The sequence below is a fragment of the Cervus canadensis genome, chromosome 11 (assembly GCF_019320065.1).
Source record: "Cervus canadensis isolate Bull #8, Minnesota chromosome 11, ASM1932006v1, whole genome shotgun sequence".
Classification (NCBI taxonomy): Eukaryota; Metazoa; Chordata; class Mammalia; order Artiodactyla; family Cervidae; genus Cervus; species Cervus canadensis.
Window position 1 is genome coordinate 42,743,631 of NC_057396.1, and position 20,163 is coordinate 42,763,793.

General features: G+C 54.8%; 1 protein-coding gene across 1 annotated transcript in view; it reads left to right on the plus strand.

Moving 5' to 3' along the window:
• The window catches only part of DCHS1 (dachsous cadherin-related 1), a 36,709-nt gene extending 16,950 nt beyond the window's left edge, over nucleotides 1-19,759 (plus strand). Inside the window, exons 3-21 of the mRNA XM_043481094.1 lie at nucleotides 5,796-5,984; nucleotides 6,076-6,307; nucleotides 6,416-6,652; nucleotides 6,978-8,003; nucleotides 8,226-8,419; nucleotides 8,617-8,713; nucleotides 8,819-8,976; nucleotides 9,183-10,047; nucleotides 10,137-10,376; nucleotides 10,470-10,595; nucleotides 11,122-11,331; nucleotides 13,082-13,960; nucleotides 14,085-14,198; nucleotides 14,367-14,578; nucleotides 14,667-14,821; nucleotides 15,021-15,151; nucleotides 15,267-15,550; nucleotides 15,887-16,025; nucleotides 16,680-19,759. Coding sequence (XP_043337029.1) covers nucleotides 5,796-5,984; nucleotides 6,076-6,307; nucleotides 6,416-6,652; nucleotides 6,978-8,003; nucleotides 8,226-8,419; nucleotides 8,617-8,713; nucleotides 8,819-8,976; nucleotides 9,183-10,047; nucleotides 10,137-10,376; nucleotides 10,470-10,595; nucleotides 11,122-11,331; nucleotides 13,082-13,960; nucleotides 14,085-14,198; nucleotides 14,367-14,578; nucleotides 14,667-14,821; nucleotides 15,021-15,151; nucleotides 15,267-15,550; nucleotides 15,887-16,025; nucleotides 16,680-19,291 — 8,100 coding nt within the window. The 3' untranslated portion in view covers nucleotides 19,292-19,759. The remainder of the gene's footprint in view (nucleotides 1-5,795; nucleotides 5,985-6,075; nucleotides 6,308-6,415; nucleotides 6,653-6,977; nucleotides 8,004-8,225; nucleotides 8,420-8,616; nucleotides 8,714-8,818; nucleotides 8,977-9,182; nucleotides 10,048-10,136; nucleotides 10,377-10,469; nucleotides 10,596-11,121; nucleotides 11,332-13,081; nucleotides 13,961-14,084; nucleotides 14,199-14,366; nucleotides 14,579-14,666; nucleotides 14,822-15,020; nucleotides 15,152-15,266; nucleotides 15,551-15,886; nucleotides 16,026-16,679) is intronic.
• Nucleotides 19,760-20,163: the final 404 nt, after the last annotated feature.

The window sequence follows — 20,163 nt, forward strand, 5'->3', positions numbered from 1 at the left end:
TGCTAGCTGTTGATGGTGACATTTGCCAGAGGATTCAGTCTTATTCAGTGAGCCACACAGTCTGTGCAGAGGGTGAGGGTTACTGAGAAGATGAGAAAGTAGGGTGCAGGAGCTGGGCCAGGTGATCTTGGGGTTGAGAGAATTAAGACTGGATATAGAGAAATGTGTCTTGTGGTGTGAGGAAGTGAGAGGGGGCTCTTTAAAGTTTCAAAGCTGTTCTGCAGGGCAGAGATGGAGATTCTGCACACCCATGTGGCTCTTGTTCCCCAGGGAAGATGCCAGCATTTACAGAGCCCTCCAACCCTAGTCCAGTGCTGGACTGTCCTGGCAGATACACCCATCCATGCCCTTGGAGCTGAGCCCTAATGCGACTTGGGATCAGGCACAGGGATGAGAGATAACAGGAAGTATTCAGTGAGATTCCCAGTGTCCAGGAAGACCTCTCAGAGGAAGAGGCAGGAGCCCTGGATAGGCTGAGGGAGCCACAGACTTCCTGAAAGTCAAGCCTGAAGGAGATGGGTGGGGAGGCATGCATCTGGAAAGGCAGGCCAAAGTCAGATTGCAGAAGTCCTTGGAAACCAAGCTGTAAGGGGTTAGGACTTTACCTGAAAAGCAGAGAGGGTCACTGAACTTCTTTGGTCCAGAAAAGGCAGGATCAGATTGTTTTGTTTTCGTTTAAGATTTTATGTTTGGGAGCCAGTTTTTGATTCATAGCACTATTACATGGAAGGTGTTGATTTTCCATATGAACCTGCCCCGACTCACACACTATTAGCATCCCCCACCAGAGTGGTACATTTACTGCAACAGATGAATCTACGTAACCATCATTATCATTCAAGTCCATAGCTTACATTAGAGTTCACTCTTGGTGTTGTACCTTCTATGGGTTTGGATAAAAGTATATTGTGTATGTATAATGGACATATATAATGACATACAGTATAACACATAGAGAGTAGTTTCACTGCCCTAAAAATCCTGTTCCTCTCATCTTTCCTGCCTCACTACAGATTGTTTTTGTTTGGTTTTTTGTTTGTTTTTGTTGTTGTTGTTGGGTTTTATTTGGCTGTGCCACATGGCATGTGGGCTCTTAGTTCCCCAACCAGGGATTGAACCCATGTCCCGTGCAGTGGAAGCATGGAGTCTTAACCACTGAACCACCAGGGAAATCCCATGTTTTATGTTTGTTTTTTGGAAGCTAACTTGCTTTAAGGGTGAAAATAGATTAGATCAATGGTAAGTAATACATTGAAAACTTAACTTAGCACTGTAGGCCTGGCACTGTGCTGGGTCCTGAGAACAAAGAAAGGAGACAGTCTTGTTCCCAGGCAGGTCCTAGTCTAGGCAAGTGGATACACCAGTAGCTAGTGATGTTTCAGGTGGCATATGAAGCGCTATGGAAGCCTAGAGGCAGACCTTTGCAGAAGCAGTGAGACTTTGCCAAGGGGATAATGTGGGGTATAGGGACAGGAACTCCAAGCCCACAGAAAAAGCTGCAGGACATCATGATATGTGTTCATGGGCAGCATTGTTCAGGTTGACCTCAACTGTGCTGATGAGAGAGCATTATGGGGAGACAAGAGAGTAGACAGGGACCAGATCATCAGCTTTGACTATTTTAAAAATCACAGGGAACCAACGAGAGGTTCTAGGCAAATCTGATGTGTCTTCTGGAAAGATTGCTTTGGCTCTCGCACAGAATTCTGGATGCAGGAGAAGAGACTGGAGGCAGGGAGGTCTCTTAGGAGGAAATGTTTATGTCTCAGAAGACCCCTGAGCATCTTCTAGGAGCTCCTGTTTGCCTAGACTTTCAGGCCAGTGCCTGGGCCTGGCTGACCTCCCGTTTGGCCAGACGCTGGGTGCTTGCCTGCCTGCTGCTGTCCAGCTTCCACCCACTCTCCCATGTGTTTACTCTCCCTCTTGGCCCAAGACCAATGGGCTGTGGCTTCTAACTTCCCTCCTCACTAGTGCCTGAAGCAAGAGGGCATCTCTCCAGGTGGTTTCCTGGACTTTTTACTAGTAGTAATCACAGGGAAGCAGGGGTGAAAATGACCACTGGGTGTTCATAACCTTTACAAGAAGTCTTAATATTTGATTCATGCAATATTCATTTGAATATCTGTCATTAGGGATATAGAATACAGTAATGATTGAGTAACTGCTACCTAATTCATGGAGTTTACAGTTTAGAGGGGAGATTCATATGCAAAGAAACAGTTTTACTGTGATAAAAGAAACTTCCATATGGAGATATATACAAGTTACAGATGGGCAGTTTGAACGTTTTCCCAAAGGAAAGGACCTTTGAGCTGAGACAGAGGATAAGAAGGAGCTGATGAGGGAACCAGATAAGGGAAGGGTTCCATACAGAGGTGACATGCAGAGAGAAGAGTAAGAGCCTGACCTGTCTGACTTGTTCAAGGGCCTACAAGTGGCCTGGTGTCTCTGGAGTTTAAGGTGTGAGATGGAAGAGTGGGAGATGAGACTGCAGGAGGCCAGAAAGTGAGGAGTGAAGCCAAGCCAAGGAGTCTTAGCATTTTTCTTTAGAGGACATTGAAGCTTTTTGAGTAGAGGAATAATTTGATCATATTTTTTCTCTCAAAAGATGCTTTTGTTAGTGCAGAGCAGTGGTTGACAACAGCTGGTGATTTTGCCCTCTGGAGGGGACATTTGTCAACATCTCAGAGTCGGACACGACTGACGTGACTTAGCAGTAGCAGAGACATTTTTGTCATCACAACTGGTGGGATCGATCAGTACCTAGTGGATATCGTGCCTTCGAACTCAGTCACTCAGTTGTGTCTGACTCTTTGTGACCCCATGGACTGCAGCCTGCCAGCCTCCTCTGTCCATGGGATTTTCTAGGTAAGATTACTGGAGTGGGTTGCATTTCCTCCTCCAGGGGATCTTCCTGACTCAGGGATCGAACCCACGTCTCCTGCATCTCCTGCATTAACAGGCAGATTCTTTGCCACTGAGCCAACTGGGAAGCCCATTTAGTAGACAGATATTCTGCCAAGCATTCTAAAATGCACATGTCAGCACCACAACAAAGAAATATTTGGTCCCAAATGTCAGTCATGTGGAGGTTAAGAAGTTCTGGTGTAGAGGACAAGACTGGAGGGTCGGAGACCTATCAAAAGGGAACTAGAGTAGCCCACAGGAAAGACGACTTAGGCCTGAGTCAGAACAGCGATAGTGGTAATGGAGAGGAATAGACAAATAAGAAGGATAATGAGGATTTACCTGATCCCCAGTTGATTGATATGTCGGCAGAGGAAAAGGGAAGAACAGATTTCTGGCTCGAGCAGCTGCGTAGATGGAAGAATCATTAGAGAGAGGTTGGAATGATCATGAGTTTAGTTTAGGACAGGTTGGATTTAAGGTGCCTGTGGGACATCCAAGTGGAGATGTTGAGCAGGCATCTGGATGTACAAGTTGGGAGCACAGAGGAGTGGTCTGGGTCAAAGTACAGATCATCATCAGAGCCACAGCAGTGGAAGAGAAGGCACTCAGAGAGTGTGTAGAAGAAGATGCCAAGGAAAGGTTCCAGGGAACAACAGTATAACAGACAGAGTAAGGGGAGGTGGAGGAAGGCTGGTCAGTGGGGAGGCAGTGGGAGGAGAAGCAGGAGAGACTCCTGGGAAGGAAGTCAGCATGGAGCAGATGCAGTAAGTTTGTGGTCTAGTAGGAATTTTAGAGAGTTCACACACGAAGGTCTTTATTTCCTCCTTGCACTAGTGCACTTGATGAGAGCTGGGGTGGGGGCGGTGGGGGGCGTGGAAACAAGAGGAGAGAGGTGAGGTTAGTTACAGCTTTCGGGCAGAGCTGGAGAGGGAGCTGACCAAGGTTGGACTGTGAAGAGGGGCTGAGAGCCTGCTGACAATGGAGGCTGTGCCTTTGCAGTGAAACCTCTGAGCAGGGATTGCACAGGCCAGAAAACTCACTTCTGCCTTGGTCATTTCCAGTCACTGGCCCCTGTGCCTTTTGGGGTCACTTCCTGACAACCTCCTTGACCACTATTTATTGCTTTCTTCCTGCAGCGAGTCAGAGGGCAGAGGTCTTTAACAGCTTCTGGAGATGGTGCCGCAGCTGTGCTGCTGCCCACCAGATGGATGTGGGGGGAAGTCTGTCTCCTGGGATATCCGGGCCCATGGCCACAGTAAAGAGCTGGAGCAGGAGCTGTTTCCAGGGCTCGGCATGGCAAGGTCTTAGTGTCTCTCGGGAGGGTAAACAATGGCACAAATCACTCTGTCAAGGGCCTGGGCAGCAATCAGAAGTCCTTGGCTCGGCTTCTCTCTGAGCAACATTTTCTGGCTAAGAAAGGGGAACTCTCCAGCTTCCTTTTTTCAGCATATCATGACCCTGAGCCCTCATAGCCACAAAGAATACTTTGTCACAGCTATAGCAGTCTGCACCAGCTAACCCACTGTTGAGGGCCTAATGTGCACCCAATTTATAAAACTTGCTTTGAAAGAAGTTTTTGTTGTAAGGCAGGGCAATCCAAATGTCTGTTTACTCAATGAACAAATTTACATAGAGTACCTACTGTGCGCCTGGCCCTGTCTTAAGCTCCGAAGCTTCTGGAATGGCATTTCCCACTGATCTGACTCTGAAATGTTCAGAGGCTCCTGACTTTGGTGTCCAATCATAAACCCTACCTGAGCCAGTCTGGGAGATCTCTGAGAAGTCACCAAGAAAGCCTTTCCCTATTTCTTACTTTCTTAGTTTGGGGACCTGGAACTTAATGACTTCAATATTGTCCTATAGACCTGCAGTTCTCTGTCTCTCATTTCCAGTGAGATTGGCTCCAGAGATGAAGGGATGTGAAGGGTGCATAAGCCACATCCATAAATGCATAGAGCAGACCCTCATCAGCCCAGCAATCAATCAGATCCCACTTAATGACCAAACTCAATAAAGAGCAGGCCTATAACAGCAGTCTGAATAACTCTGTAAGTCAGCCAGTTCTCTGCTTGAAGTGATTCTGAGACTTGGTGATGGTTATTAACTTGCTGTGACCCACCTGGAACTTGCTGTCACTGCCCTTAGCACTTTCCTTTTAAATACAGTTGGTCCTCATCCATCTGCAGATTCTGTATTTGTGAATTCGCCAACTGTCTAAAATTTCTTTGTAACCCTTGAATCCACACTCATGGAGATTTCACTGTCATTTCCAGACATGTGCAGAAGGATGGAAAATTCAAGTCTCTTGATGAGCACATTCCGGCTGAGGTCGAACAAGGCAATGCCCTGCCTTCGTGTTTCAGCTCTTATGTTGTAAACAAGGGTCCTTTTCGTGGTCTATTTGGTGCTACATTTTTCACATTTTTGTGCTTTCCGTTTGGTGATTTTGCTGTTTAAAATGGCCCCCAACTGTAGCGCTGAAGTGCTGTCTGTGTTCTTAAAAGCAAGAGGGCTGTGCTGTGCCTTATAGACAAAATACATGTCAGTTTCACTTAGATATGAGTTGTGCCATTGGCCCTTAGTTCAGTGTCAGTCAACCAACAATATATATTAATAAGGTTCTTTTAAACAGAAACACACATAAAACAAAGTTATATATCGATCAGTTGACAAAAATGTGATCAGAGGCTCATAGGAACCTAACACAAGTTGTGAGATCTAAGCTGGGTTTAGAGTTTAGCCCATTACCTACTAGTCCCTTCTGTGTATCCACCATCCTAAGACTGCGCACCAACTGGCCAAGGGTCTGCTCCTTCTAACTACTACTTAACTATGGCTCTTCTGGCCAAAAAGATGGGGCATTACTCACCCCAGCCTCTCCCCAGGTGACAGCCACAGATGCAGACAGTGGCCCATTTGGCCTCCTCTCCTATTCCTTGGGTGCCGGACTTGGGACCTCAGGGCCTCCCCCGTTCCGCATCGATGCCCACAGTGGTGACGTGTGCACGACCCGGACCCTGGACCGCGATCAGGGGCCCTCAAGCTTTGACTTCACGGTGACAGCTGTGGATGGGGTGAGTGGGCAGACTGTGGGCAGGTTGGGGGGAGGGCACTCAGCAGGGCCAATCAAGACCCACCTGACTGAATGGCTGCGTGTCTCACTAGGGAGGCCTCAAGTCTATGGTATATGTGAAGGTGTTTGTGTCAGACGAGAATGACAACCCACCTCAGTTTTATCCTCGGGAGTATGCTGCCAGTCTGAGCGCCCAGAGTGCACCAGGCACAGCTGTGCTGAGGGTACGTGCCCACGACCCTGACCAGGGACCCCATGGGCGACTCTCCTACCACATCCTGGCTGGCAACAGCCCCCCGCTCTTTGCCTTGGACGAGCACTCAGGTGAGGATCCTCCCATTCCCAGGGCTTGCCTCCCCACCTGCCCTCCACCCCAACCCTTGCAATGCTATTCTGTTTCCTTATGCATCTCCGCTTCTGTCCCTCCTCCAGGGCTATTGACGGTAGCCTGGCCCTTGGCCAGACGGGCCAGTTCCATGGTGCAGCTGGAGATCGGGGCTCGGGATGGAGGTGGCCTGCAGGCAGAGCCCAGTGCCCGAGTCAACATCAGCATTGTGGCTGGAGCTCCTGTACCACCAGTGTTTGAGCAGCTTCAGTATGTCTTTTCTGTGCCAGAGGATGTGGCACCAGGCACCAGTGTGGGCGTAGTCCAGGCACACAACCCACCAGGTATCCCTTATCACTATACCCACGTGGTGCCGTACCCAGACACCCCAATGTAACCCTCGGGTATCACACCACTGATAGTCCCAATACAAAACACTCTGGTTCTAGTCCCCGCCGCCTCCTTGGGCATGGTGCGGGCACTCTGCTTCATCCCCAGGTACATGAATATCACCCTAGTGCCACTCAGCTTCTCTGCCAACACCTGCCTCTCCCCTATTACTTTGAAAGGCCCAGATGTGGACACTACCTAGCTCTTTTGGGGATCAGAGTCTGGGCTCCAACTTAGAAGGTGTCCTCATCTCTTTTCTCACTGCTCTCTCTTCCCTAGGTCGCTTGGGGCCTGTGACCCTCGCCCTGTCGGGGGGGGATCCCCGAGGACTCTTCACCCTAGATGGGGCCACTGGGCTGTTACAGACGCTTCGCCCTCTGGACCGGGAGCTACTGGGACCAGTGCTGGAGCTGGAGGTGCGGGCAGGCAGTGGGGTGCCACCGGCTTTCGCTGTAGCTCGGGTGCGCGTGCTGCTGGACGACGTGAACGACAACTCCCCTGCCTTCCCTGCGCCTGAAGACACGGTGCTGCTGCCATCAAGTACTGCCCCAGGGACCCTCATCTATACACTGCGGGCTCTGGACCCCGACTCGGGCGTTAACAGTCGAGTCACCTTTACCCTGCTTGCTGGGGGTGGTGGGGCCTTCACTGTGGACCCCACCACAGGCCACATACGGCTTATGGGACCTCTGGGGCCTCCAGGGGGGCCAGCCCATGAACTGGAGCTGGAAGCCCGGGATGGAGGCTCCCCACCTCGCATCAGCCAATTTCGACTGCGGGTGGTGGTACAGGACTTGGGGACCCGTGGGCTGGCTCCCCACTTCGACAGCCCTACCTACCGTGTAGACCTGCCCTCAGGCACCACCCCTGGAACTCAAGTCCTGCAAGTGCAGGCTCGAGCACCAGATGGGGGCCCTGTCACCTACCACCTTGCAGCAGATGGGCCAGGTAGCCCCTTTGGCCTGGAACCACAGAGTGGATGGCTGTGGGTGCGGGCAGCACTGGACCATGAAGCCCAGGAGTTGTATACACTGAAAGTAATGGCAGTGTCTGGATCCAAAGCTGAGTTAGGGCAGCAGACAGCCACAGCCACCGTAAGGGTCAGCATCCTCAACCAGAACGACCACAGTCCCCGCTTGTCTGAGGAGCCCACCTTCCTGGCTGTGGCTGAAAACCAGCCCCCAGGGACCAGCGTGGGTCGGGTCTTTGCCACTGACAGAGACTCAGGACTCAACGGACGTCTGACCTACAGCCTGCGACAGCTGTCAGAAGACAGCAAGGCCTTCCGCATCCACCCCCAGACTGGTGAGCACTGGGACCCAAAATCTGGGATCCCATAGCCTCATCCTCAGAATGGTGAACACCCAGACACGATCCCCGGAGCCTGGTCGTGGGGACCAGGACTGAGCCCGGAGTTTTCCCCGGGCATTCCTTTCCACACTGTCCCAACCCCAGCCTCTCACAGACCCCAGGCTCTTCATCTCTGGCTACCCCATCCATGCTGTCTGTCTGTCCTGCACTTGGCAGGAGAGGTGACCACACTCCAAACTCTGGACCGCGAGCGGCAGAGCAGCTACCAGCTTCTGGTGCAGGTTCAGGATGCGGGGAGCCCACCGCGCAGCACCACGGGCACCGTGCACATCGCAGTGCTTGACCTCAATGACAACAGCCCCACCTTCCTGCAGGCCGCAGGGGCTGCGGGTGGAGGCCTCCCCATACAGGTTAGTGACGCTGGGACCCTGCCTGGAAGAAGTAAGAGTTTGTGGGTGTCTGCTAGATGGAGGTAAAAGAAACAGCATCTTGGAACAGGTGTGAGGGTAGAAAGGGGGCTCTGTCTGCACAGAGGTTAGGGGAATGTATCCTGGGTTGTCTCAAGAGTGGAGAGAGACAACTGTAGATGAGTTGTGTGTGCCCACAGGTACCAGATGGTGTGCCTCCAGGAACATTGGTGACCACTCTGCAGGCCAAGGATCCAGATGAGGGGGAGAATGGAACCATCCTGTACATGCTAACTGGTATATGGGAAGTGGAGAGAAGGGTGATGGTAGTGGATGGCCTGTCCTCATGATAATGCTCAGCTCTGGAATGGAAGCCCTCACCCTTGCTCTGCCCGTCCCCAGGTCCTGGCTCAGAGCTCTTCTCTCTGCACCCTCACTCGGGAGAGCTGCTCACCGCAGCACCCCTGATCCGATCAGAGCGGCCACACTACGTGCTGACATTGAGCGCTCATGACCAAGGCAGCCCCCCTCGGAGCTCCAGCCTCCAGCTGCTCGTGCAGGTATGGCTGCCCTTTCTCCAATCTGTCCAGGTGTCCTTGGCCACCAACGTGGGTACCCCCTCCCAGAGCGCCATCTTCCTAACCCCTTGTGCCCTCTCCTCTAGACAGGCTACTCTGATCGCCCCCCCTGCTACTCAGCAGGCCAGCCCAGATTCCCTTTTACTTGGGTCCCCCTGATTGCGTCCTCCTTCCCGGGTCCACAACAGGTGCTTCCCTCCACTCGCTCGGCTGAGCCTCCACCGGAACCCTCAGAGCCAGACCCGGTGGCGCCTGTGCCTGTCGTGCTGACCGTGACAGCAGCCGAGGGGCTCCGGCCCGGCTCCCTGTTGGGCTCCGTGGCGCCGCCGGAGCAGGCGGGGGTGGGCGCCCTTACTTACACACTGGTGGGCGGCGCCGACCCAGAGGGCACCTTTGCGCTGGACGCGGCCTCGGGGCGCTTGTACCTGGCGCGGCCCCTGGACTTCGAGGCGGGTCCGGCTTGGCGCACGCTCACGGTGCGCGCCGAGGGGCCGGGAGGTGCGGGCGCGCGGCTGCTGAGAGTGCAGGTGCGCGTGCAGGACGAGAACGAGCATGCGCCGGCCTTCGCGCGCGACCCGCTGGCGCTGGCGCTCCCGGAGAACCCCGAGCCGGGCGCGACCTTGTACACTTTCCGCGCCTCCGACGCCGACGGCCCCGGCCCCAACAGCGATGTGCGCTACCGCCTGCTGCGCCAGGAGCCGCCTGCGCCCGCGCTTCGCCTGGACGCGCGCACCGGGGCGCTAAGCGCCCCGCGAGGCCTGGATCGGGAGACCACTCCCGCTCTGCTGCTGCTCGTGGAAGCCACTGACCGGCCCGCCAACGCCAGCCGCCGCCGCACAGCACGTGTTTCCGCGCGCGTCTTTGTCACGGATGAGAATGACAACGCTCCAGTCTTTGCCTCACCGTCACGTGTGCGCCTCCCTGAGGATCAGCCGCCCGGGCCCACGGCGCTGCACGTAGTAGCCCGGGACCCCGACCTGGGCGAGGCCGCACGGGTGTCCTATCGCCTGGCAGCTGGCGCAGACGGCTGTTTCCGGCTACACCCCAGCACCGGTGAGTTGGACCGCTGGGAGGGACGGGGACGAGGAGGATGCTAATACAGAGCGAGTGTTTCCTTCCAACCTGCCCTACCGCTCACCTAGGAGCGCTGTCCGTGGTGCGGTCTCTGGACCGCGAACAGCGAGCCGAGTACCTGCTGACTGTGGTGGCCTCCGACCACGGCTCGCCCCCGCGCTCGGCCACGCAGCTTCTGACTGTCAGTGTCGCCGACGTCAACGACGAGGCACCCGCTTTCCAACAACAGGAGTACAGCGTCCTCTTGAGGGAGAACAGCCCGCCTGGAACATCTCTGCTCACTCTGCAGGCAACCGACCCAGATCTGGGTAAGCGTGGAGGGATGAGTTGGAAAAAGGAGAGACTGGGTCAAGAAAGGGTATATTCACCCTGTGATCTTCCCTCACGCTGGCTCTCGTCAGGGACCAATGGGCAAGTGACTTATGGAGGCATCTCTGGCGAAAACTTCTCCCTGGACCCAGACACTGGGGTCCTTACCACTCTTCGGGCCCTGGATCGGGAGGAGCAGGAGGAGATCAACCTGACAGGTATACACTGACAGGCTCCCCAAAGCCTGAGATGGCATAAACACCAGTGTTACATAGGCAGGACCCCCAAAGTACCTTCAAGAAACTTCTACCTCTTACAGCACAGCTTGTATTTTTAATCCTTTGGGGGAGTTTGTCAGAGTACAAGGTAAACTGACTTCTAGGCTGTCACCACTGTGATTACACTAACTCTCAAATACATAATGTCACAGCTGTGCCTTCTAGGATTCCCTCAGATTACACTGTAGCCATTTAACAGAGGCATATATGGATACTGAGTACCAAAGAGGTTAGCTCAGGCTAACACAGCTTGGAAGTGGCAGAGCTGGGACTTGAACCCAGATCTCTTGTTACCTCATTTAGTGCCTTTCCTGTTACACCAGCACATATATGTATGCGTGCCTGTGTGCACAAGGGGTGTAAAGAGGTGGACATTGTCTGATTTTTGCGTACACCTAGTGAACACATGTGGTGTGGATTCCTCCATGGGAGCAGGATAAATCTCATTGACTTTGCTTCCCAACAGTATATGCCCGGGACGGGGGCTCACCTCCACTGTTGACCCATGTCACAGTGCGAGTGGCTGTGGAGGATGAGAATGACCATGCCCCAACCTTTGGGAGTGCTCATCTTTCCCTGGAGGTGCCCGAGGGCCAGGACCCCCAGACCCTTACCACGCTGCGGGCCTCTGACCCAGATGTGGGAGCCAACGGGCAGCTGCAGTACCGCATCCTGGGTGAGAACCTTCCCGCACCTACTTGCCCAGGGCTACTTCTTGTTGGCCTGTGTCCCAGACCCAGTGTGCCTGGGTCCTCTTTTCCTTCTCTTTATGTTTCGGGGTCTCCAGGCATCTCTTTCTATGCCCCTCCAGTACTTGATCTCCCTCTTTGTCTCTTTTTATCTTCCTGTATCTTTTCTTTCTTGATTGTCTCTCCCTGTAGATTAGTTGTTCTCAAATCTTTTCATCTCAGGAACCTTAACATTATTTTTTTTAACTTTTTATTTTATACTGGAGTACAGTTGATTAACAATGTTGTGATAGTTTTAGGTGTACAGCAAAGTGATTCAGTTATCATATACATGTAATGTATTCTTTTTCAAATTTTTTTTCCCATTTAGGTTATTACATAATGTTGAGTAGAGTTCCTTGTGCTATACAGTTGGTCCTTGTTGGTTATCCATTTTAAATACAATAGCATGTACATGTCAATTGCAAACTCCCTAACTGTCCCTTCTCCCCACGCTTCCCCTTTAAGGTCTCTAAGTCTGTGAATCTGTTTCTGTTTTGTAAATAAATTAATTTGTATCATTTCTTTTTAGATTCCACATATAAGTGATATATATTTCTCTTCCCTGTCTGACTTTCTTCATTCAGTACGACAACCTCTAGATCCATCCATGTTGCTGCAAATGGCGTTATTTCATTTTTAATGGCTGAATAATGTTCTATTGTATATATGTACCACCTCTTCTTTACCCATTCATCTGTGGATGGAAATTTAGGTTACTTCCATGTCTTGGCTACTGTAAACAGTGCTGCAATGAACATTGAGGGGTGCGTGTATCCTTTTGGACTATATTTTCTCCAGATATGTGCCCAGAAATAGGATTGAAGGATCATATAGTATCTCTATTTTTAGTTTTTAAAGGACCCTCGATAACTGTTCTCCATAGTGGCTGTACCAGTTTACATTCCCACCAACAGTGTAGGACGGAGGAACCCTTATATCTTAATTTTTAAGAACTGTTAAGAACTTTGCCTTATATGATATCAGCATTTATTGATGTAATAAAATATATAATAATTGAATGTATAAAATATATAATAAATACATATCATTATTTACTGCATTTGATATTAAAACAGAACATTTTAAAATATCATTGCAAAACAAGCCGATGAAGCATACTACTTGTTGTATTTCTGCATAGGCCCAAGGAGATTTACTGTCCATTTTGTTGGACAGTAATGAGGTTGCAAAGATTAAAGCAGGTATGACTGAACACAGCTAACAAAAAGGGAGTGAATCTATGAAAACACATTTATGCTTTAAACTTCCTACCTGGAATATTCTGGAAATCACAACATTACATAAGCACACATTCCATTAACCATCCAAGTTATGACATCATCACATGTCATGTAGCATCTGGACTCCAGTCTGCATTTGTGAGTTGATGAGAATGGAAAAGTCATATAATGTCTTAGTATTGCTATGAAAATAGTTCTGATCTCATGTACTCCCAAAAGGGTCTCAGGGGGATCCTTGGGGCCCCCAGACCACACTTTGAGAAAAACTACTTTATAGTCTCTTTCTTTACCTTCTATGTTTCTCTTTGTTTCTCTGCCTTTATTCCACCTTCCCTCTCCTGCCCTTCTCCCTCTCTCTCTCCCTCTCTCTCCCTTTCTTCTCTGTTGCCTGTAAATCCCCCCTCTCCCATGGGCTGACACATGTATGTTTCTGTGTGCATGCCCTTCTCTGCAGATGGGGACCCCTCAGGAGCCTTTGTCCTGGACCTAGCTTCTGGGGAGTTTGGCACCATGAGGCCACTAGACCGGGAGGTGGAGCCGACATTCCAGCTGCAGATAGAAGCCCGGGATGGAGGCCAGCCAGCTCTCAGCGCTACGCTGCTTGTGACAGTGACAGTGCTGGATGCCAATGACCATGCCCCAGCCTTCCCTGTGCCCGCCTACTCTGTGGAGGTGCCCGAGGATGCACCTGCAGGGACCCTGCTGCTGCAGCTGCAGGCTCATGATCCTGATGCTGGGGCCAATGGTCGTGTGACCTACTACCTGGGTACAGGTGCAGCAGGAGCCTTCCTGCTAGAGCCCAGCTCCGGGGAACTGCGCACAGCCACCTCCCTTGACAGAGAGCAGTGTCCCAGCTATGCCTTTACAGTGAGTGCAGTGGACAGTGCAGCTGCTGGGCCCCTAAGCACCACGGTGCCCGTCACCATCACAGTGCGTGATGTCAACGACCACACGCCCACCTTCCCCACCAGTCCCCTGAGGCTGCGCCTGCCCCGCCCAGGCCCTGTCCTCAGCACTCCAACTCTGCCTCTGGCCACTTTGCGAGCTGAAGACTGTGATGCTGGTGCCAATGCCTCCATCCTGTACCGGCTGGCAGGCACACCACCTCCTGGCACCACCGTGGACTCTTACACTGGGGAAATCCGTGTGTCCCGCTCCCCTGTATCTCTGAGCCCCCGAGAGCGTGTCCTCTTCATTGTGGCAACTGACCTTGGCCGTCCAGCTCGCTCTGCCACTGGTGTGGTCATTGTTGGGCTGCAGGGGGAGTCTGAGCATGGACCCCGCTTTCCCCGGGCCAGTAGTGAAGCCATGCTCCGTGAGAATGCACCCCCAGGTGGGTCCCTAACCATGTCTCCCTGCTTTGTATCCCTGGATGGGCTGGGGTTGCTCACTGAAAATGCTCCCCAAACTCCCTCAGTCTAGTGCTCACACTTCAACCAATGCCCTCCTCTCTTTAGGGACTCCTGTTGTCTCCCCCAAGGCTACCCATGCAGGGGGTTCAAGTGGACCCATCACATACAGCATTCTCAGTGGGAATGAGAAAGGGACATTCTCCATCCAGCCTAGTACAGGTAAGGGCAGGAGCAGGGGGCTCTGGGGGACAGGTTCCTGGGGGAGCTCCTCTTTGGGCCTCAGGAGACTCTGGTTGAGGAGGGGCTGCCCTGGAGTGGTGGGCCTCAGAGACAGAGGTGCTAGGGCAAGCAAGAGGTCTGTCAGTGATCCATTCTGCCTTCCCCCAGGAGCCATCACAGTCCGCTCAGCAGAGGGGCTGGATTTTGAAACAAACCCACGGCTGCGACTGGTGCTGCAGGCGGAGAGCGGAGGAGCCTATGCCTTCTCCGTGCTGACCCTAACCCTGCAAGATGCCAATGACAACGCGCCCCGCTTCCTGCAGCCCCACTACGTGGCCTTCCTGCCAGAGTCCAGGCCCTTGGAGGGACCCCTGCTGCAGGTGTGGGGTGTGATCGGAAGATGGGGGCAGGGCTGGGCAGACTTTGTCTGCCACCAGCCCAGTGCCAGCAGCCTCCTACTCCCACCAGGTGGAAGCAGATGACCTGGACCAAGGCCCCAGTGGACAGATCTCCTACAGTCTGGCCGCATCCCAGCCAGCCCGGGGATTGTTCCATGTAGACCCAGCCACGGGCACTATCACCACCACAGCTATCCTGGACCGTGAGATCTGGGCCGAAACACGGTGAAGCTTGGCTCTGTAGACCCTGAGACTCCTTCCTGGGTCCATGCAATTTCGAGTCCTGCATTAAATCCCCTTCAATCCCTAGGCCACATCCTGAGTTCCCTGCTTCCACCCCTGCCACCTGTCCTGAGCCCTCCTGTCACTGCCCGGGGTTATCGCTTATCCCAGACCCCACCCCCTGATTGTGCTCTGTGTTCAGGCTGGTGCTGATGGCCACAGACAGAGGAAGCCCAGCCCTGGTGGGCTCAGCTACCCTGACGGTGATGGTCATCGACACCAATGACAATCGCCCCACCATCCCCCAGCCCTGGGAGCTCCGAGTGTCAGAAGGTGAGGACTGGGTCAAGTGAGAGGTATAAAGGGTGGAAGGGAAGCATTATTCCCCACCATGGGGCTCCAGGACTGTCTGTGACTATAACAAACACACTCGTGCCACGTATTGCAGATGCACTGTTGGGCTCGGAGATCGCACAGGTAACGGGGAATGATGTGGACTCAGGACCAGTGCTGTGGTATGTTCTGAGCCCTTCTGGGCCCCAGGATCCCTTCAGTGTCGGCCGCTATGGAGGCCGCCTCTCCCTCACCGGCCCCTTGGATTTTGAGCAGCGCGACCGCTACCACCTGCAGCTCCTGGCACACGACGGGCCTCACGAGGGCCGGGCCAACCTCACAGTGCTCGTGGATGATGTCAATGACAACGCACCTGCCTTCTCACAGACTCTGTACCAGGTGCCCGCCTCCCACCTCTGGGCCCAGGGTTGTTCATGATGGAGGGAAGTGACAGAGCTAGAAGGAGCTGGGGTGGGCTGTATGTTGGAACTGACTTGGGGACAGAGCTTGGGGGATATAAAGGTCCCATCCCAAACCAGCCTTCTAAGTCCTCAGAACTGTGTCCAGGTTCTGCATTCAGGGCCCAGAAATGGGGGAAGGAGGGCAATTCAATTAGGGGTTCCAAGCTGGAACGGGTGCCACGCAGAGCTCATGGGACCAAGCTACAGAACACAGGCTGAGTGAGCAGCAAGGCAGCCGAGAAGCTCAGCCGTAAACCCTTGTCTTATACCTCAGGTGATGCTGCTTGAGCACACACCGCCGGGCAGTGCCATTCTCTCTGTCTCGGCCACTGACCGGGACTCGGGTGCCAACGGTCACGTCTCCTACCACCTGGCTTCCCCTGCTGAGGGCTTCAGCATTGACCCCAACAACGGTGTGTCCTTCTTGGTGTCTACCCCTTTTCCTTGACTGTCCTGGGCCATATTTTGACCTCATCCCTAGAATTTCTTGCCTGAACTCCTAACTCCTAGATCTCTGACCTAGAGAGGACATTTTCCCCCTTTTGTATCTTTTTTTTACATTAATTAATTTATTATTTTTGGCCGTGCTGGGTCTTCACTGTTGCTTGCAGGCTTTTGTGTAGTGGCAGTGGGCAGGGGCTACTTTTCATTGCAGTGCATGGGCTTCTCATTGTGGTGGCTTCTTTCATTGCGGAGCATGGGCTCCAGGCACACAGGCTTCAGTAGTTGCATCATGCAGGCTCAGTAGCTGTGGCACACAGGCTTTGGTTGCCTGTGGGATCTTCTCGGACCAGGGATCAAACCCATCCGTGTCCCCTGCATTGGCAGGAGGATTCTTACCCACTGGGCCACCAGGGAAGTCCCCCTTTGTCTCTGTTTTAAGCACTGTCCTGACTGCATGTCTAGAAGCCATTCCCTGAATCCTGGAGCCCATTCCATAATCTCCAGCACACAGGCCACTCCCTGGAGTCTGACTTCCAAGGCCATTTCCCGTCCCTAGAGGGTCATTCTACTCACCCACGGTCTCTGCTGATGGCATGTTTCTCTTCATTCCCTTTTCATCTCAGGGACCCTGTTCACAACAGTGGGGACAGTGGCCTTGGGCCACGAAGGGCCAGGCATGGTGGACGTGGTGCTGGAAGCCCGAGACCACGGAGTGCCGGGTCGGGCCGCCCGCGCCACAGTGCACGTGCAGCTGCAGGATCAGAACGACCACGCCCCGAGCTTCACACTACCACACTACCGTGTGGCTGTGACTGAGGATCTGCCGCCCGGCTCCACCCTGCTCACCCTGGAGGCCACAGACGCCGACGGCAGCCGCAGCCACGCCGCCGTGGACTACAGCATTGTCAGTGGCAACCGGGGCCGAGTCTTCCAGCTGGAACCCCGGCTGGCAGAGGCTGGGGAGGGTGATGGACTAGGCCCCCGGGCCCTGGGCTGCCTGGTGTTACTTGAGCCTCTAGACTTTGAAAGCCTCACCCAGTACAACCTAACTGTGGCAGCAACTGACCGGGGGCAGCCACCTCGAAGTTCGGCTGTGCCAGTCACCGTCACTGTGCTGGACGTCAACGACAACCCACCTGTCTTCACCCGAGCGGCCTACCGTGTGGCAGTGCCTGAGGACACGCCTGTGGGAGCCGAGCTGCTGCACGTGGAGGCCTCCGACGCGGATCCAGGCCCCCATGGCCTTGTGCGCTTCACCCTCAGCTCAGGCGACCCTCTGGGGCTCTTTGAGCTGGATGAGAGCTCTGGGGACTTGCGACTGGCCCGCCCCTTGGACTGTGAGACCCAGGCTCGACATCAGCTTGTCGTGCAGGCTGCCGACCCTGCCGGGGCACACTTTGCTCTGGCACCAGTGACCATCGAGGTCCAGGACGTGAATGACCACGGCCCCGCCTTCCCTCTGAGCTTGCTCAGCACCAGCCTGGCTGAGAACCAGCCTCCAGGCACTCTCGTGACCACCCTGCATGCAATCGATGGGGATGCCGGGGCTTTCGGAAGGCTCCACTACAGCCTGCTGGAGGCTGGGCCGGGGCCCGAGGGCCGCGAGGCGTTTGCGCTGAACAGCTCAACTGGGGAGTTGCGGGCACGAGTGGCCTTTGACTACGAGCACACTGGCAGCTTCCAGCTGCTGGTGGGCGCTACGGATGCTGGGAACCTGTCCGCCTCAGTCACCGTGTCGGTGCTGGTGACTGGTGAGGATGAGTATGACCCAGTGTTCCTGGCTCCAGCTTTCCACTTCCAGGTGCCAGAAGGTGCGCGGCGTGGCCACAGCCTGGGTCACGTGCAGGCCACAGACGAGGATGGAGGTGCTGACGGCCTGGTGCTGTACTCGCTGGCCGCCTCGTCCCCCTATTTTGGTATCAACCAGACTACAGGTGCCTTGTACCTGCGGGTGGACAGCCAGGCACCAGGCAGCGGAACAGGCACCTCCGGGGGTGGGGGCCGGACCCGACGTGAGGCGCCGCGAGAGCTGAGGCTGGAGGTGGTGGCACGGGGGCCTCTGCCTGGTTCTCGGAGCGCCACGGTGCCTGTGACTGTGGACATCACCCACACCGCGCTGGGCCTGGCCCCTGACCTCAACCTGCTCTTGGTGGGGGCTGTGGCAGCCTCTCTGGGAGTCGTGGTGGTGCTTGCCCTGGCAGCCCTCGTCCTGGGACTGGTGCGGGCCCGGAGCCGCAAAGCTGAGGCGGCACCTGGCCCGATGTCCCAGGCAGCACCCCTGGCCAGCGGCTCGCTGCAGAAGCTGGGCCGAGAGCCACCCAGCCCACCGCCTTCAGAGCACCTGTATCACCAGACTCTCCCCAGCTATGGTGGGCCAGGAGCTGGAGGACCCTACCCCCGCGGTGGCTCCCTGGACCCTTCACACTCAAGCGGCCGAGGCTCAGCGGAGGCTGCGGAAGATGACGAGATCCGCATGATCAACGAGTTCCCCCGCGTGGCCAGTGTGGCCTCCTCCTTGGCTGCCCGCGGCCCTGACTCCGGCATCCAGCAGGATGCAGATGGACTGAGTGACACCTCCTGCGAGCCACCTGCCCCTGACACCTGGTATAAGGGCCGTAAGGCAGGGCTGCTGCTGCCAGGTGCAGGAGCCACTCTGTACCGGGAAGACGGCCCCCCAGCCGCTGCCACCACCTTCCTGGGGGGCTGTGGCCTAAGCCCCGCCCCTACCGGGGACTATGGCTTTCCAGCAGATGGCAAGCCCTGTGTGGCGGGAGCGCTGACGGCCATTGTGGCCGGTGAGGAAGAGCTCCGTGGCAGCTACAACTGGGACTACCTGCTGAGCTGGTGCCCTCAGTTCCAGCCGCTGGCCAGCGTCTTCACAGAGATCGCCCGGCTCAAGGATGAAGCTCGGCCGTGTCCCCCGGCGCCCCGCATTGACCCACCGCCCCTCATCACTGCCGTGGCCCACCCAGGAGCCAAGTCTGTGCCCCCCAAGCCAGCCAGCACGGCCGCAACCCGGGCCGTCTTCCCACCAGCCTCTCACCGCTCCCCCATCAGTCATGAAGGTTCCCTGTCCTCGGCGGCCATGTCCCCCAGCTTCTCACCTTCACTGTCTCCTCTGGCCGCTCGCTCACCCGTCGTCTCACCTTTCGGGGTGGCCCAGGGCCCCTCAGCCTCAGCTCTGAGCGCAGAGTCTGGCCTGGAGCCACCAGACGACACCGAGCTCCATATCTAGGTGTGGCCCGGAATGGGCCCCGACCTGGGATGCGCACAGTGTCCCCAATGCAGGCCCCATCTGAGCCTGCCCGGGCAGCCTCGGACCATGATTGGCCACTAGGGAGGCCAGCTCCCCACCCCAGAGTCCTCCAGCAGGGGCGGGTCTCACGTCTTGTCCCGGCCCTGGCAGAGCCCCAGTACCGTGAGGCCAGGTTGGGCACTGACCTGTGGCCAGGTCCGACGCAGGGAGAGAGATGAGGAAGGAGGCAGCAGCCCCGGGGTTCCCCTCAGTGAGGGCTTCTTGCCCTGTGCCAGCACCCTGAGATGGAGCTGAGACTTTATTTATTGGGGGGTAGGGGAGTGGGGGCAGCCCCTGCAACTTTGTTCGGGCCCAGCTCCTTTGGGTTCCGCTGACACCCCTGCCCCTGCCCAGAATCAAGTGCCAATTCTCACTCTGGAGCCTTAATAAACTGCAGTTTGTATCCAGTGTCTGGATCTGTTCTCTGGGCGCATAGGGACGGGGCAGTGATGGAAAGGCTCCTGACACCTTGTAGACACCTCAGGAGGCATAGAGTGGGATGGACAGAGGGGTGTCTAGGGTGGGGTGAGTGGGGAAGGCACTGGGAACCCAAGCCTAGTTTGAGTCTGTCACATCCCTCTGCAGTTGACCTTTCCCTCTAACATGGGCAGGAGGCCAGACGAAGGCAGACAGCAGGAGCTTGCTTGTGGCAGCAATCCAGAGAGGAATTGGCTGGCTGGGGAGAACTTGGAGATGACCAGCTCTAGGCTTGAGGGTCTTCAAAGAGGTGGGGGTGGATACAAGAGCAGCCAAGTGGTTTACTTGTTTTTCGTGGGGTCATTATATAGACTGTAATATATTCATATATAATA